Source organism: Mobula birostris, chromosome 5 (assembly GCF_030028105.1).
Source record: "Mobula birostris isolate sMobBir1 chromosome 5, sMobBir1.hap1, whole genome shotgun sequence".
Taxonomy (NCBI): Eukaryota; Metazoa; Chordata; class Chondrichthyes; order Myliobatiformes; family Myliobatidae; genus Mobula; species Mobula birostris.
The window spans coordinates 43,251,118-43,268,031 of NC_092374.1; the positions used below are offsets into that span (position 1 = coordinate 43,251,118).

General features: G+C 39.9%; 1 protein-coding gene across 4 annotated transcripts in view; it reads left to right on the forward strand.

Annotated features, from left to right (window-relative positions):
- The first annotated feature begins 2,975 nt into the window (after positions 1–2,975).
- Positions 2,976–16,914, forward strand: part of LOC140197675 (trans-2,3-enoyl-CoA reductase-like) — a 215,712-nt gene continuing 201,773 nt past the window's right edge. For all 4 annotated transcript variants that reach the window (XM_072257976.1, XM_072257975.1, XM_072257974.1 and 1 more), the window contains exon 1: positions 2,976–3,217. In XM_072257976.1, coding sequence (XP_072114077.1) covers positions 3,005–3,217 — 213 coding nt within the window. In that variant the 5' untranslated portion in view covers positions 2,976–3,004. The remainder of the gene's footprint in view (positions 3,218–16,914) is intronic.

Sequence of the window (16,914 nt, forward strand, 5' to 3'; positions counted from 1 at the left end):
GAATAAATCCCAGTTTAGTTGCTGCATTTGCTCTTCCACATTCGATTTACTGTGATTTACTGTGGTTTTCAGGCATTTAGCTTGTTTTTTTGATTTCCTCTCATGGGAAGATGAAGATTTTATTGCATTTGGCCAAATGGTGATTTAATGCCAAGGCTGGTTGCTATCACAGTACCTTTGGAAATCATTTCTTCTCTCTGTCTTTGGGCCAAGGCTGCAATTAACTCTGTAACCATGGGTAAAACCAGAATTAAACACAGCTGGCAAATTACTGGGGAGAAAAGTTGGCCCAATAGGACTTGAATGTAAGTTCCATCATTTTGCTGATGATTAAAGGAGACTGATGGTCATAGTCATAGAGCATACAGTATGGAAACAGGCCCTTCAGCCCAACTGATCCATGCTGATCAAGATACCCATCTAAGCTAGTCCCATTTGACCACATTTAGCCCACATCATAGAGAGATCAGAGGTGGAGAGAGTGAGCAGTTTCTGGGTGCCAAGATCTGTAAGGATCTAACCTGGTCCCAACATATCTATGTAGTTACAAAGAAGGCAAGCCAGCGGCAATACTTTATTAGGAGTTTGAAGAGATTTGGCATGTCAACAAATACACTCAAAATCTTCTATAGTTGCACTGTGGAGAGCATTCTGACAAGCTGCATCACTGACTGGTATGGAGGGGCTACTGCACAGGACCAAAAGAAGCTGCAGAAGGTTATAAATCTAGTCAGCTCCATCTTGGGTACTAGCCTATGAAGTACCCAGGACATCTTTAGGGAGCGGTGTCTCAGAAAGGCAGCTTTCATGATTAAGGACCTCCATCACCCAAGGCATGCCCTTTTCTCACTTTTACCATTAGGTAGGAGGTACAGAATCCTGAAGGCAAACTCTCAGCAATTCAGGAAAAGCTTCTTCCTCTCTGCCATCTGATTCCTAAATTGTGCTTGGCTGGAAGCACAATTAGTACAATAGAACAAATATCCAGCTATGGAATGGATGTTTTAGGGACATCCTGTCGACGATCCCTCCCCTGCCTGCATCTAGAAAATGATTACCCTGATAAGGAGGACTTCTAAGATGAATGCACTCAGCAATTTGCAAAGATTCCATCCTGCCTTTAGCCTTCATGTGTTAGGCTCCACCATCATTGACCATGGTTAGTTCATGACCAAGGCAATGCTTGTTTATTTCTTTGAAATTTATTCAAGGTGTGTGGGCTTTACAGGCTGGTCTCTTGCTTAGATGCCCTTGAGAAAGTGACAGCAAGTGGTTATCTTGGACTATTGCGGATCCTGAAGTGTGGCTATGCCCACATAGTTGTAAGGAAGAGAGTTCCAGGATTTTGTTTCAGCAATGATGAAGGAATGGCAAAATATTTGGGGTTACATGGTAATATAGCAGTAATGTAACAGTGCCAATGATCCTTCTGCCAGAAAAAGCGGGATCTCCTGGTGGCCATCCATTTCAATCTTACTTCCCATTCCCATTCTGACATGTCAGTCCATGGCCTCCTCTACTGCTGTGATAAGGCCACACTTAGGTTGGAGGTGCAACACCTTATATTCCTTCTCAGCAGCTTCCAATCTGCAGGCATGGACATCAATTTCTTGAGCTTCTGGTAATTGCCCCCCCCTTCATTATTCCCCATTCCTGTTTCCCTCTCGCACTTTACCTCTTTACCTGCTCATCACCTCCCTCTTCTGCTCCTCCCCCTTCCCTTTCTGTCATGCTCTTCTTTCATCTTCTTTCAGATTCCTCCTTCTCCAGCCCTTTATCTCTTTCACCAATTAGCTTCCCAGCTCTTTACTTCACCCCCTTCCCCTCTCCTGGTTTCACCTACCACCTGATACTTCTTCCTCCTCTCCCCCACCTTCTTACTCTGACTTCTCCTTCTTTCCAGTCCTGATAAAGAACCTCGGCCTGAAATGTGGACTCTTTACTCTTTTCCATAGATGCTGCCTGGCCTTCTGAGTTCCTCCAGAATTTTGTATGTATTGCTTTGGACTTCCAGCGTTTGCAGATTTTCTTGTGCCTGTGATCCAGGTTCAATTCAACAGCTATCTGAAAGGAGTTTCAACATTTTTCCTATGACTCTGTGAGTTTCCCCTAGGTGATCCAATTTTCTCCCACATTAAAAAGGTGCATGGTTAGCAGGCAGGGCAGGTTCATTAATCTGTCTTTATTGTCCTGTATCTCTAAATAAAATAATAATAAAATACTTACAATCAGGATCTTGGAGGGCTATATAGGGTTGTGAGAGGCATAGATAGGATAGACAGGCAAAATCTTTTTCCCAAGACAGAGTAGGTGCAAGGTGAGAGGAAGCAGTTTAAAGGGATCTGAGGGATAAGATTTTACACAGAGAGTGGTTGAATCTGGAACTCTGTTGAAGGAGGTGCACAAATCAGATAAAATTACCATGTTTAAGAAGGATTGAGGCAGACGCTTAAATAGGAAAAGCATAGAAGGATAAAAATAATTAAACAATGCTACCTACAAGAGATCAAACTGTGAGGTAGTGGCAATGGGTGCATGGACCATTCATAATTTTGATGGTAGAGGTGAAGGAGCTATTCCAAAAATTTTGAGTTTACAAGGTTTCACTTCACAAGGTTTTGCTCTTAGCCTGATGAATTGTGATGATATCAGTGGAACTTGCTAAAACTGGGCCTTGAGCTCTTTCTGCCCTGTATATCTGAGGAATGCAACCCAAGCTGTCACTTAGAAAGCAAGGTGATAAGGATAGGAAGTAGTTAGTTTTCTCTGAAAGCTATTCTGCCATTAAGATGAGCGCTCTTGACACATTAGCCAATGACAAGTTAAATATAGAAGGGGATTACAGAGCCGCCGTGCCCAGTCATGTTGAATAAGATTATATACTTCAAATGGAATGTCGCCTGACCTTTTGATGAGTTGTAGGTCTCTGTGGCTATTTAAATGTTAGAGAATTGTCCTCTTATTGACAATCTGGTCTGGTTCAGGCAAGTTAAGCAGGTAGAGAATGCAAGCACTTTACAAAAGAAGAGCTCCAACCGAAGAGACCATGGCACTTGGCAAACAACCTGGGCTGAAATCATTATTTTCCCTGTCTCAGTTAGTTTTGACTTCAGGACAACTGGGGCAGGGCGTGATACAAAAACATTCGAGAATTTCTTACTTAGAGGTGGAAATTCTTGATGCTCGGACAAAGAAGCAGATTTGCATCCTTGAAAAGGTGAGTCTTTTCCTTTTTGACACTTTGGACATTCCTACACTGGTCTGCACTATGGGTGAATGAGTTTGAGATACAAAACTCTGTGGTAAGGATTCAAGTTGCTTAATAATGAATACAATTAGTACAGAAGAGCTCTGTATGTTTAAATACCAACAAGAAAAAAAAACATCATTTAACAAGCAAGAGTGAACTAATGATCAATATCATTTTGCGATTTCTGTTGAAATTTGCTCAAGGTGATGATTAAAAAGTATACTAAACACATTAAAATTGGTTAAGAGCCAATTAAAATTATCTAATGTTCCAAAAGTGTACATGCAAGATATAGAATGGAAAGAATTGTGAATGCATAACTACATCTGACTCAGGGACCTGAAAAGAACTTGGCTCCAGGCTAGTTTCTGTTGTCTCAAGTAACACAAGCAGACCCTGTTCATGGTTCAATCAAGCACAAAGGGGATTAGTTCATTAAACCCTCAACTATTATTTACACAAACTCTAATCTGGCACTATATGCCACTAAAGACATCGGCTGTGAAATACGCCAGGGGACCCCACTGCACCAAGCACTTAATAAATTGTCTAGAATACACTTTGATTGAAGTTGATTAGACATTTAAACCAACAGATGAATGCAACTGTGAAGTCAGAAGCGAGAGAAGTAAACATCATTTCCACAGAAAAGTGTGTTAAACCAAAATGGTTTCCAAACCATAATGGTATATCTGTGGTGATATCAATTTAGGTCTGTTCACTATTAGAAATTGAAATATGGATTCAAGTAAACAACATTTAGGGCTTAAAGGAAATACGTTTAATGCACTAAACAGATTAAAAAAGGACATGGAGTCCAAAGCTCGACACAATCAAAGACATCTTGAAGATGCAATGCCTTGAAAAGGCAATATCCATCATTAAGGATGCTCACTATCCAGAACAAGCCCTCTTCTCATTATTATCATTAGTGAGAAGGTATAGGAGCCTAAAGACCACACTTAACAGTTAAATTCTTCCACTTAGCCATCAGATTTCTCAACGGTCGATGAGCACTACCCACTCTTCCTCTTTTGTGTTTTTTTTTAAATTGTAACCTATCCTAATGTTATGCCTTGCACTGCACTGCCATCACAAAACAACAAATTTCATGACATATACTCATTGGCCACTTTATTAGGTACCTTCCGTATATTCACGTTCTGCTGCTGTGTAGCCCATTCACTTCAAGATTTGACATGGCGCGCATTCAGAGATGCTCCTGTACACCATTCTAGTTATGGGGTTATTTGAGTTACTGTCACCTTCCTGTCAGTTTGAACCAGTCTGGCCATTCCCCTTTGACCTCTCCCTTAACAAAGCATTGTTGCTCCCCGAACTGCCACTCACAGGGTGTTTTTTTTTTGTTTTTGCACCATTCTCTGTAAACTCTATCGAGACTGTTGTGTGTGAAAATCTCAGGAAATCAGCAGTTTCTGAAATACTCAAACCACCCCATCCAGGATCGTCACTTATTCCATGATCAAAGTCACTTATATTACATTTCTTATATTGCATCACTGAATCATGGCTGAAGGAGAGTTGTAGTTGGGAGCTGATTGTCCAAGGTACACATTGTAACTGAGGGATCAGAAGGTAGGTAAAAGGAATGGGGAGGCTTTTCTGGTAAAGAATGGCATCAAATCATTAGAAAGACATGACATAGGATTGGAAGATATTGAATCCTTGTGGGTTGAGTTAAGAAACTGCAACAGTAAAAAGACCCTGATAGCAGTTATATACAGGCCTGCAAACAGTAGCCGGGGTGTTAACCACAGATTACAATGGGAACTAGAAAAGGCATGTCTAAAGGGCTAAGTTATGATAGTCATGGAAGATTTTAACTTGCAGATCAATTGGGAAAATTGGGTTGGTAATGGATCTCAAGAGGGTGAATTTGTGGAATATCTACAAGATGGCTTTTTAGGGAAGTTTGTTGCTGAGCCCACTAAGGGTCAGATATACTGGATTGGGTGTCATGTAATGAATCAGAGGGGATTGCGGAGCTGAAGGTAAGGGAACATTTAGGAACCAGTGATGGTAATATGACTGAGTTCAACTTGAAATTTGATAAGGAGAAAGTAAAGTCTGATAAGAAGTGCTTCAGTTGAGTAGAGGAAATTACAGTGGTATGAGAGAGAAGTTGGAATGTAAATAGGAATTTGTTGCTGGGAAGGTTGATGGCAGAGCAGCAAAGGCTTGAGTTTCTGAGAAAAAATGAGGAAGGTGCAGGATAGATGTATTCCAAAAACAAAGAAATACTCAAATGGCAAAATAGTACAACCGTGTCTGACAAGGGAAGTCAAAGCTAATGTAAAGGCAAAAGAGAGGGCATACAACAAAGCAAAAATTAGCAGGATGATAGAGGATTGGGAAGCTTTTAAAAACTTACAGAGAGCAACTAAAAGAATCCTGAGGAGGGAAAAGATGAAATAAGAAAGCAAGTCAGCAAACAATATCAAATTGGATAGTAAAAGTCTTTTCAGTATGTAAAAAATAAAGGAGAAATGAGAGTGGATATAAGACCGCTAGAAAATGGTAACAAGGGACAAGGAGATGGCTGATGAACTAAATGAGCACTTTGCATCAGTCTTTGCTGTAAACATCACTAGCAGTATGCCAGATGTTGAAGGGTGTGAGGGAAGAGAAATAAGTGCATTTACTATTACAAGGGAGAAGGTGCTCAAAAAACTGAAAGACCTGGACCAGATGGACTGCACCCTAGGGATTTGAAAGTGGTAGTAGTGCAGATTGTGGAGGCATTAGTAATAATCTTTCAAGAATCATTGGACTCCTGCTTGGTTTTGGAGGACTGGAAAATTTCAAATGTCACTCCACTGTTTAAGAAAGGAGGGAGGCAGCAGAAAAGAAATTATAGGCCTGTTATCCCGACCTCAATGGTTGGAAAGATGGTGAAGTCAGTTGCTAAGGATGTGGTTATGGAGTGCTTGGTGACACAGAACAGGAAATGACAAAGTCAACATGATTTCCTTGAGGGAAAATATTGCCTGATGAACCTATTGGGATTCTTTGAGGAGATTACAAGTAGGATAGATAAATGGAATGCAGTAGATGTTGTCTATTTGGATTTTCAGAAGGTATTTGTCAAGGTGCCATGCATGAGGCTGCTTACCAAGTTAAGAACCCATAATATTACAGGAAAGATACTGACATAGTTAGTGTATTGGCTGATTGGTAGGAGGCAGTGAGTGGGAATAAAAGGATTCTTGTCTGTTTGGCTGCCAGTGACTAGTGGTGTTCCACGGGGGTCAGTGCTGGGACCACTTCTTTTTATGCTGTATATCAGTGACTTAGATGATGGAATAGATGGCCTTGTTTCCAAGTTTGCAGATAATACAAAGATTGGTGGAGGGACAGATAGTGTTGAGAAAACAGGAAGGCTGCAGAAGGACAAAGACAGATTAGGAGAATGGGCAAGAAAGTGGCAAATGAAATACAATGTTGGAAAATGCATGGTCATGCATTTGGTAGTAGAAATAAATGTGTAGACAACTTTCTGAACAGGGAGAAAATCCAAAAATTTGAGATGTAAAGCTTCTTGTGAGTCCTTGTGCAGAACACCCTAAAGGTTAACTTGATGCTAGAGTCGTTGGTGAGGAAGGCAAACGCAATGTTGGTATTCATTTCAAGAGGTCTGGAATGTAAGAGCTGGGATGTGATGCTGAGGCTTTATAAGGCACTGGTGAGTATTGCGAAGAGACTTGGGCTCCTTTGGAGAGGATTCAGAGGAGGTTCACAAGAGTAATTCCGGGAATTAAAGGTTTATCATCTGAGGTTTGATGGTTCTGGGCCTGTACTCACTGGAATTTAGAAGGATAAGTAAGGGTGGATCTCATTGAAACCTTCAAATGTTGAAAGACAGAGTAGCTGTGGAAAGGATGATTCCCATGAAGAGGGAGCCAAGGACAAGAGAGCACAGTCTCAGGATAGAGGGGTGCCCTTTCAAAAGAGAGATGCGGAGAAATTTCTTTAGCCAGAGGGTGGTGAATATATGAAACTTGTTACCATAGGCAGTGGTGGAGTCCAAGTCTTTGGGTGTATATAAGGTGGAGATTGATAGGTTCGCGAAGAAGACTGGGGCATGGTGCCGAGCAGGGTAAAAAAAGATCAACCATGTTTGAATGGCAGAGCAGACTTTATGGACCAAATAGCCTAATTCTGATCCTATGTCAAATGGTCTTATGGTCCTTATATGGCTGAGTGCCAGAGTGGTGCCGCAACAGCAACCTGTCAACAAGACCTAGGAGCTGATTATTGGCTTCAGGAGGAGACCAGAGGTCCATGAGCTAGTCCTTATAGGAGGATCAGAAGTGGAGAAGGTCAGCAACTTTAAACTCCTGGGGTGTTTAAATTTCAGAGGAACTGTCACAAAAGTGCAATTATGAAGAAAGCATATCAGCTCCTCTACTATCTTACAAAATAGATTCAGTCTGACATGTAAAATTTTGACAAACCAGTACAGATGTGTGGTGGAGAGTATATTGACTGGCTGCATCACAGCCTGGCATGGAAACACTAATGCCTTCGAACAGAAAATCCTACAAATTTAAATATTCCCACAACCTGCACTCACTTTCAAGGACTCTTCATCTTATGCTTTGGATATTTATTGCTTGTTAATTAATCATTATTATTTCTTTATTAGTTTCTTTTGTACAGTATTTACACACAGTTTGTTTTCTTTTGCATATTGGTTGTTTGGCCGGCATGTTGCATGCAGTCTTTCATTGATTCTATTGTGTTTCATGGATTTATGGTGTATGCCCACAAGAAAATGAACCTTAGGGTTGTAATGGTGACATATTTGTATTTACAGCAGATAATAAATTTACTTTGGACTGTGATGTTTGGATTGAATGACAATTGAACCTCTTCACATCTACATGCTTTTATGCATTGTGTTGCTGCTACATGATTTGCTGGTTAGATATTTGCATTAACATGCAGGTGTACAGGTGTAGCTAATAAAGTGACCGCTTTATTGTGCTAATAAAACTGATTCTGATTCTTGTCTTGCACTTGTTGAAAAGGATGGGCACTGGTAAAATAAGATGAAATTATTGCATGGTAACATGACTGCAAATGCATTAACATTTCCCTTGCTTTGATAGAGTGGAATGTGAGAATCCTAATGTCATAGACAACTCCATGAATTGTTTTAAGGCATAACTTAAATTAGATTGGTCATTTCCATACAGTTGTTGACCAGCAATAAGTCTTCTTCATCACTTGAATCTCATGCAACTCTACATCACAGGTAGATGTGTTGACACTTGTTTCATGTCCCAGTCCTGTAGTTCCTCTATTCAATGGCAAAATGCTATTTTTATTGTGCATTTACATATCTTCTTGCATGTGAGTCATCGCTTTTCCCAAAGTGCATTTATTCTTTTGCAGTATCATTTAATACTTTTCCCTGCCTCCTGAGGAGAGGAGGTCAGTGACAAAGAGTATGTAGGTGACATGATAAATAATTTTGAAGATGATATAAAAATTAGTGTAATAATGAACAGCGAAGCAGGTTGTCTAGGTTACAATCGAACCTAGATCTACTGAGAACTGGCTGTTGGAATTTAAGTCAGGGGAGCTCAAAGTGATGGATTCTGGGAAGTTAAATCAGGCCAGGTCTAACAGAGATATTGAACAAATGGACTTTGGGGTACATAATTCCCTGTAAGTGGAAACACAGATAGAAAGAGTGATGAAGAAGGTGAACAGCATGACTGCCTTCATTATCTGAGGCACTGTGTATAGGAGCTGGGATGTCAGTTTACATTTGTATACTGTAAGTAATTGACTAAACTACACTTGAAGTATTGTGTGCAGTTCTGGTTTCCCAGCTATAGGAAGGATGTGATTAAGCTGGAAAGGGTTCAGGAAGACTTCACAGAAATGCCATCAGATTGGAAGGACATGAGTTATAATGAGAGATTGGATAGTCTGGGACTGTTTTTTTTTGCAGTAGAAAGGACTGACTTCATCAAAGTTTATAAAATTATGAGGGGCATAGACAGGGTAGATTGACACAGTCTTTTTTTCAAGGTGAAGGAGTCTAAAACCTGAAGGCTTGGGTTTTAAGGGGAACTGAGGGGCTCGGTTTTCACACAAACGATGGTGGGTGTACGGAACAAGCTGTCCGAGGAGGTGGTCAAGGCGGGTACAATTGCAAATTTTGAATGGCATTTGGACAGGTACATGGATAGGAAAAGTTTGGAAGGATATGGGCCAAATGCAGGCATCGCATGCTGAGTTAGATCAAAGGGCCTGCGTCCATGTTTCATATCCTCATGAATCTATGGTAGTGCAACTAACGTTGCCTCACGGACTTTCAAAATGTAATGTGGGAAATGTCACTTGTTGGAAAACCTGAAAAAGGTTGAAAGCAACAGTGCCAGAGAAGTACAGCAAAAGCAAAGGAGATGGAAATCAGAGAATGGGTCTGAATAGTTGTGATTTAAACATACCACCCAGGGCTGCTTGAGTATATTTTAATGAGCTGAGTTGGGTAGTTGGATACAGGTACCATTACCTGAAAATCTGCAGATGACATAAAACTTTGAGTAGAAAATATTCTGGAGAATATCTACATTATTCAAGGGATCTTCAGCATACTGATGAAATGGCCGGCAGTGTAGCTTCAATATTAACAAGTATGAAATGATATTTTTTGGAAGCAGAATAAAGGAAGGATTCATGAAATGCTCAATCAAATAGGTGCAGAATCACAAAAAATGGAGGCTTCTATAGAAAAAACCTTTATAGCTCTTGGAACAGTTGATAATCCTGTTAAGTAAGGAGCAATAAACAATCTGTTGGAGGGACTCAGTAAGTCAAGCAGCATCTGTGCGAGGAAGGGAATTGTTGATGTTTCAGGTCAAAACCAGTATCTGCTGTCCCTTGTGCCTCTGTAGTACTGTCCGATTTGCACACAGAATTCATTTTTTAAAAAAATTAATCCATTGAATATAAAAAAGCCATGATGCCAAATCTTTATAAATTCCTGATTATGTCTGAGCGAAAATAAAGAGACCACCTCTGGGCATTACGCTATCAAAAGGATGTTATGTTTTATTGGAAATGATGCTGGATATGCACCAGGGCTGTGTGACAATTTAAACAGATTGATAAGGCTGGGTTTCCTCAGAGCAGAGTGAGAGAGATTTAATTGAAGCATTCAAGGCTGTGGGAGGATTGAACAGAAAAAAAAAAGTGGAACGGTTTCCATCAGCTCTAGAATTAATAATCAGTCAAAGCAGATTATGGATGATTGAACTGAGGGGGTCGACAAGGAGGAAGGTTGGGAGTAGAATATTCAGTGTAAGTTGGACGTATGGTTAAAAAAGGAACTATCTACAGTGCTCTGGGTAAAGATTGCAAAAGAAAATCTAATTACACTCTGGCTTCAGAGAGTGAGCTCAAATTTCTAGTTTTTCATCATTATAGTCTGTTTTCAGGCTACCCTGATACAAAAAATAAAATGTGTAAACATTGCATGTACTTGCTCTTCTTCATATTATAAACAGTGACTACTCTTCAAAAGCCTTTAATTAGTTGTATTGTGTTTTGAGACATTTTGAAATTTGAAAGACACTGTAAAATGCAGGCTCCTTTTATGCTCCCTGACATTGGTAATGAGCAATTCCCATGATGGTAAATAAAACAGAAAATGTACAAAACACTCAGAAGGTCAGGCAGTATCTATAGGAAGAAAAAATGGTTTAAAATCGGGGGCAATGCAGTAGCGTAGTGGTTAGCATAACGCTTTACAGTACCAGCAACCCGGGTTCAATTTCCACCACTGCATGTGAAGTGTTTGTACACTCACCTCATGACCGCATGGGATTCCTCCCACAGTCCAAACATCTACCATTTGGTAGGTTAATTGGTCATTGTAAGTTGTCCTGTGATTACGCTAGGATTAAATTTGGGGATTGCTGGGTGGAAGGGCCTATTCTAGTGCTGTTTATCAATAATAAAATAATGCTTCAGTAAGAGACACAGACTTCCATAACCTACCGAGAGACTGACTCTATAATACTTTATTCTGCATTATTCCTGTTTTACCTTATCTAGTTCAATACATCGTCTAATGATTTGATTTGCATAAATAGCATGCAGAACAAACTTTCACTGATCTTAGTATATGTGACAATAATAAACAAAAATACAAAGCAAGAGCCCTGGGGCCTAAAGTAATGCAGACAGTCTCTTGGGAACGTAAGTTCCCATTCCTGAGTAACATCCATAAACCAGTTGATTACACTTACTTTTGCTGTTGCTTGTTGTGTTCTGTGTTGTTTTGCTGAGCTTTGTAAGTAAGCTGTTGGCACTGGAAAATGTGGCAACACTTGCAGGCTGTCCCCAACACACCCTGTTGGTTTTTGATGCAAACGAAGCATTTCACTCATGAGTCAATGTGAATATGCCAAATGAACTTGAATCTTAATCTTGATCTGTAAGTTAGAAATGAACAATTACTTAGAAGGGGAAAACAATTGAGCAACCAAAATGGCGAAAACAATTCACTCACCTGCAGCCAATCATCACAGATACGGCCATAAAAGAGATAGCAGAAGCGGCAAAATTACAACTAAACATTTCTTTTTAATCAAACCATACTTTAAATACTTGGATGTTTGCCCATGCAGACATTTCTACCATAAATTATTCCATATTAGTTTAAACTTTGAAGACTATTACAAGCATCCATAATCCACTACAATAAACAGGCTTGGTTTCAAAGAGACATCAGTTGTTTGTACTTACTTGCATGAAGTCATATTCAGATTCATTATTACTGATGTACATTGTGAAATTTATTGTTATATATAACAATAAATAAGTAACGTAAAAACAGCAAAAATAATGAGGTATGTAGCTCATGGGTTCACTGTCCGTTCAGAAACCTGATGGTGGAGCGGAAAAAGCTTTTTCTACAACATTGACAGTGTGTCCTTAGGCTCTGGTACCTCCACCCTGATGATAGCAATGAGAAGTGGGCATGTCCTGAGTGTAAAGGGTCATTAATGGATGCCACCTTTTTGAGGCATTGCCTTTTGAAGATATCCTTGATAGTGGGGAGGCATGTGCCATGATGGAGCTGGTTTGCAGCTTTTTTTTGACCCTGTATAGCAGCCCCTCCATACTGGATGGTGATGCTACCCTTCTGGATCCCAGGATACAGAAGTCATCTCTTCTGCAACCTTGGAAGCTCTTGTCCATCGAACATGGTCGTGCTGCTACCAGCCAGTACAGGGAAGATCGTGGACATGAGACCATTCTCTCTTGATCCTCTAATTGAACAAATTGGCTGAAACATTACTAATCATTAATAACATGTATGAAGAAACAAAATTTTGGTAGTCAGATGGCAGGTAAATGTCATTAGTGCATTCACTGTTGAGTGAACATATTTTCCTGGTCAAGACCAAAAGAATAGGCATAAGGACTGACAAAAGGTATCAATGATGCTTCACCATATTTAACATGGTAAAAAAAAGGTAAAGCTCCTCCCTGCGCTTTGTTTGGTTCATCAGTCAACATCCTTGCCATTTCTTTAGCATTTGAGTGTTTTACAAGGCTGAGTTGCTAGCTCGAGGCTCAACCCAGCTTCGATGAAATGTGTGTAAGGAGCAAGCCAGATCCAAACTCGGGACCTCTCTCCCTGAAATCTGCTAAACCTGGTACGACATCACTGGATGGTCTCAACATGGAGGAAGACTATAACAAAGTGGCTAGGGTATTTATTGAAGTTGGGAAGTAATTTGAATATAGTTGGGCACGTGGCCAAGTGGTGAAGGTGTTCGTCTAGTGATCTGAAGGTTGCTAGTTCGAGCCTCAGCTGTGGCAGCATGTTTGTGTCCTTGAGCAAGGCAATTAACCACACATTGCTCTAGTGTCTGTACAAGGAGTGGCGCCCCACACAGACTTCCAATCTGCACCTTGTAAGGCATGAAAATACCCGACGTAGGCCTCTCCTGGTCTGAGTCGACGTTTGCTCCCTCCCCTAAGTGCACTTTGATAGGAAGCAGAATTTTTTCACAAATTCATTGAAAATAAGAGGCTAAGTGACCTTGAGATATTTCGGAGAACTAATGAACAAATAACAAAAATTAGCACTGCAGATTGTTAAGGTCACTAAGAAGTATTGGGATTGATTTTTGATTTCTAGAGAAATAGAGTTGAAAGACAAGGCAGTTTTATATACATACTCAGCAAACATTTTTATTAGATATATCTGTACAACATCTCATTAATCAAATATATCATCAGGCAATCATTTGGCAGCAACTTAATGCATAAATGATGCAAGCATAGTCAAGAGGTTCAGCTGTTGTTCAGACCAGACATCAGAATGGGGAAGAAATGTGATCAAAGTGACTTTGACCATTGAATGATTGTTGGTGCCAGATGGGGTGGTTTAAGTACCTCAGAAAATGCTGATTTCCTGGGATTTTCATGAACCATAGTCTTTAGAGTTTACAGAGAATGACGGGAAAAATTTTAAACATCCAGTCAGTGGCAGTTCTGTGGGCAGAAATGCTTTGTTATTGAGAGAGATCGGGGAGAATGGACACACAGTTTCAAGCTAACAGGAAGGTGACAGTAACTCAATTAACCATGCTTTGCAACAGTGGTGCACAGAAGAGCATCTCTGAATGCAGAACACATTGAAGCTTGAAGTGGATGGCCTCCAGTAGCAGAAGACTATAAACATACACTCAATGGCCACTTTATTATGTGGCAGGACATACCTAATAAAGTGGCCATTGAGTATGTCTTGCATAGACACTTAGTTAATGGTAATTGGTTTATCATTTTCAAATGTACTGAGATACAGTGAAAAACCAAGTTTTTACATCATCCATACAGAGAATTTCACAACATTAGTATATTGAGATAGTACAGGAGTATAGCAATAAACCAGAAGGCAGTATAGAATGTTACAGTTTCAGAGAAAGTGCAGTATGGGCAGATAATATATGCAGGGTCATAATGATGTGGATTGTGAGGTAAAGAGTCCAACTTATTGAACAAGAGGTCCAGTCAAGTATCTTATAATAGTGGGTTAGAAGCTGTCCTTGAGCCTGGCTGCATGCCCTATGAGGCTTTTGTATCTTCTTTCAAATGGGAGAGGCTGAAGATAGGATGTCCAGGGTTACTAGGGTCTTTGATTATGTTAGCTGATTTTCTGAGTCAACGAGAAGATAGAGAACATGTTATGAACAATCAAAAGATCCTAGACAGTCACCAAAGAAAAACTCGGAAAGATGCAGAATTTTTTTTGAAATGGAAGTAAATAATGTTCAAATACATATCAATTCTCCCTGACAACGTGGAGAATAAACATGGAGATTTTGATTGGAAAGTTTCCATCAGCACTCAAATATATCTTTGAAATGTATTCTACTCAAAAATTAAATAATAGAAAGGACCAAATAGCACATTTGCAACAATTCCGATTGTGTAATAAAATACATACGCTGCTCTGTTATTTCTGGAAAGAAAATAAGATAGAATTAATTCTCTATAGACATAAAACTTACAAAGATAGTTAAACAAGATATCATTCCAATAATAGAATGCATATTGAAAGGGAGAGTACCTTGATGATTGATAAAAACCCTGAAGAATTATTCTACAGAGACATGGAATTGACAAATAGAATAGTGCCAATATGGCTCATCACTAGTTTGTTTAACTTCAACCCCAATTATCCTGTGATGTACTTGTCATGATTCTTAAGGTCTACAAGATGACTGGCAAGCAGGATATGATACTACAGAGAAGAGTTGAAGCAAATTGCAAAGTTGCAATTAATAGAGAGTTAAACTGAATATATTTCAGAATCCAGTTAATGGATTTTTGGATGGCTTTGGATTGGGTGCTGTGTCATGAATGAGATTTGATTAGAGAGCTTAAGATAAAGAAACCTTTTGGAGACCGTGATCACAAGATGATAGAGTACACCCTGCAGTGTCAAATGGTGCAAGTTGAATCACCTGCAGCGAAACATCAGTAAGACAAAGGAGATGGTGATGAACATTAGGAAGACTAAGCCTGCACTGCTCCCTGTTTCTAATGATGGTGAAGACGTGGATGTGGTTAGGACCTACAAGTACCTGGGGGTGCTCCTGGATGACAGATTTGAGTGGAGCAGAAACACAGAAGCTGTGAATAAGAAGAGCCAAAGTTTCCTCTAGTACTTGAGGAGACACAGGTCCTTTGAAGTATGCAGGCCTCTCCTTCACACGTTCTACCAGTCTGTTGTCACCAGCACAATCTTCTGTGCAGTGATGTACTGCGGCAATGGCATCAACACAGGTAATGCCAACAGGCTCAATAAACTGATTAGAAAGTCTAGCTCTGTTATAGGAATCAAACTGGACACACTAGAGGCTGTGGTAGAACAAAGGACCCTACGGAAATTCTGGACAATGTTTCTCACCCCCTGCGTGCCACCTTGGATGAACAGAGGAGCACTTTTAGTAATAGACTAAAACAACTGTGTGGCTCCAAACAGCACTATATGAGGTCATTCTTACCCTCGGCCATTATGCTTTACAATGAGTCAACCTATAACCAAGGAAGTGATGACCTCCTCCTGTTAGGTTGTTTGTGGTCATTTATTTTTTTATTCTTTCTACTTCTCTTCTAGTATGGTATATCTGTGCACTTGCAATGCTCCTGTGACACTGTAATTTCCTTTGGGATTAATGAAGTCTGTCTATCTGTTTATCCTAAATCAGATATATCAGTATTACAATGGAGTAAAGGGAATTACCAAGGTGTGTGAGAGGAGCTGGCCAAAGTTGATTGGAAGAGGACACTAACAGGAACAGTGACAGAACAGCAATGGTGGGAGTTTAATCCCAAACAGATACATACCTGGATTGAATAAGTATTCTGAAAGGAGGATGAGGCAGTCGTGGCTGACAAAGGAAGTCAAAGATAGATTAAAAGGAAAAGAGAGGGCATGTAACTGAGAAAAAATAGTGGAAAGTTAGATGATTGGGAGGTTTTTAGAAACCAAAAGAAGGCAACCAAAAAAGCCATAATGAAAGATGAAATATGAGGATAACCTGACCAATAATATTAAGGAGGATACCAAAAGATTTTCAGATATATAGAGGAAAAGAGAGAAGAGAGCTAAGAGCAGATTTCAGACCACTGGAAAAAGGTGCTGTAAAGGTAGTAATGGGGGATCAAGAAATAGCAGATAAGCTTAATAAATATTTTGCATCAGTCTTTACTCTGGATGACACTAGCAGTATGTCAGAAGATTATGAGTGTTAGATTATGAAGACACGTAGTCCTCTTTTATTGTCCTTTAGTAATGCATGCATTAAGAAATGATACAATATTTCCTCCGGTGTGATATGACAAAACACAGAACAGACCAAGACTGAAAAAACTGACAAAACCACATAATTATAACATATAGTTACAACAGTGCAACAATATCATAACTTGATGAAGAAGTCCATGAGCACAGTAAAAGTTCAAAGTCTCTCAAATGTCCCACATCTCACGCTGACGGGAGAAGGAAGAACTCTCCCTGCCATGCCGACCACAGTCCGACTCTGCGTCATTCGAAAACTTCGAGCTCTGATCACCTCTCCGACACTGAGTAGAGCGCCATC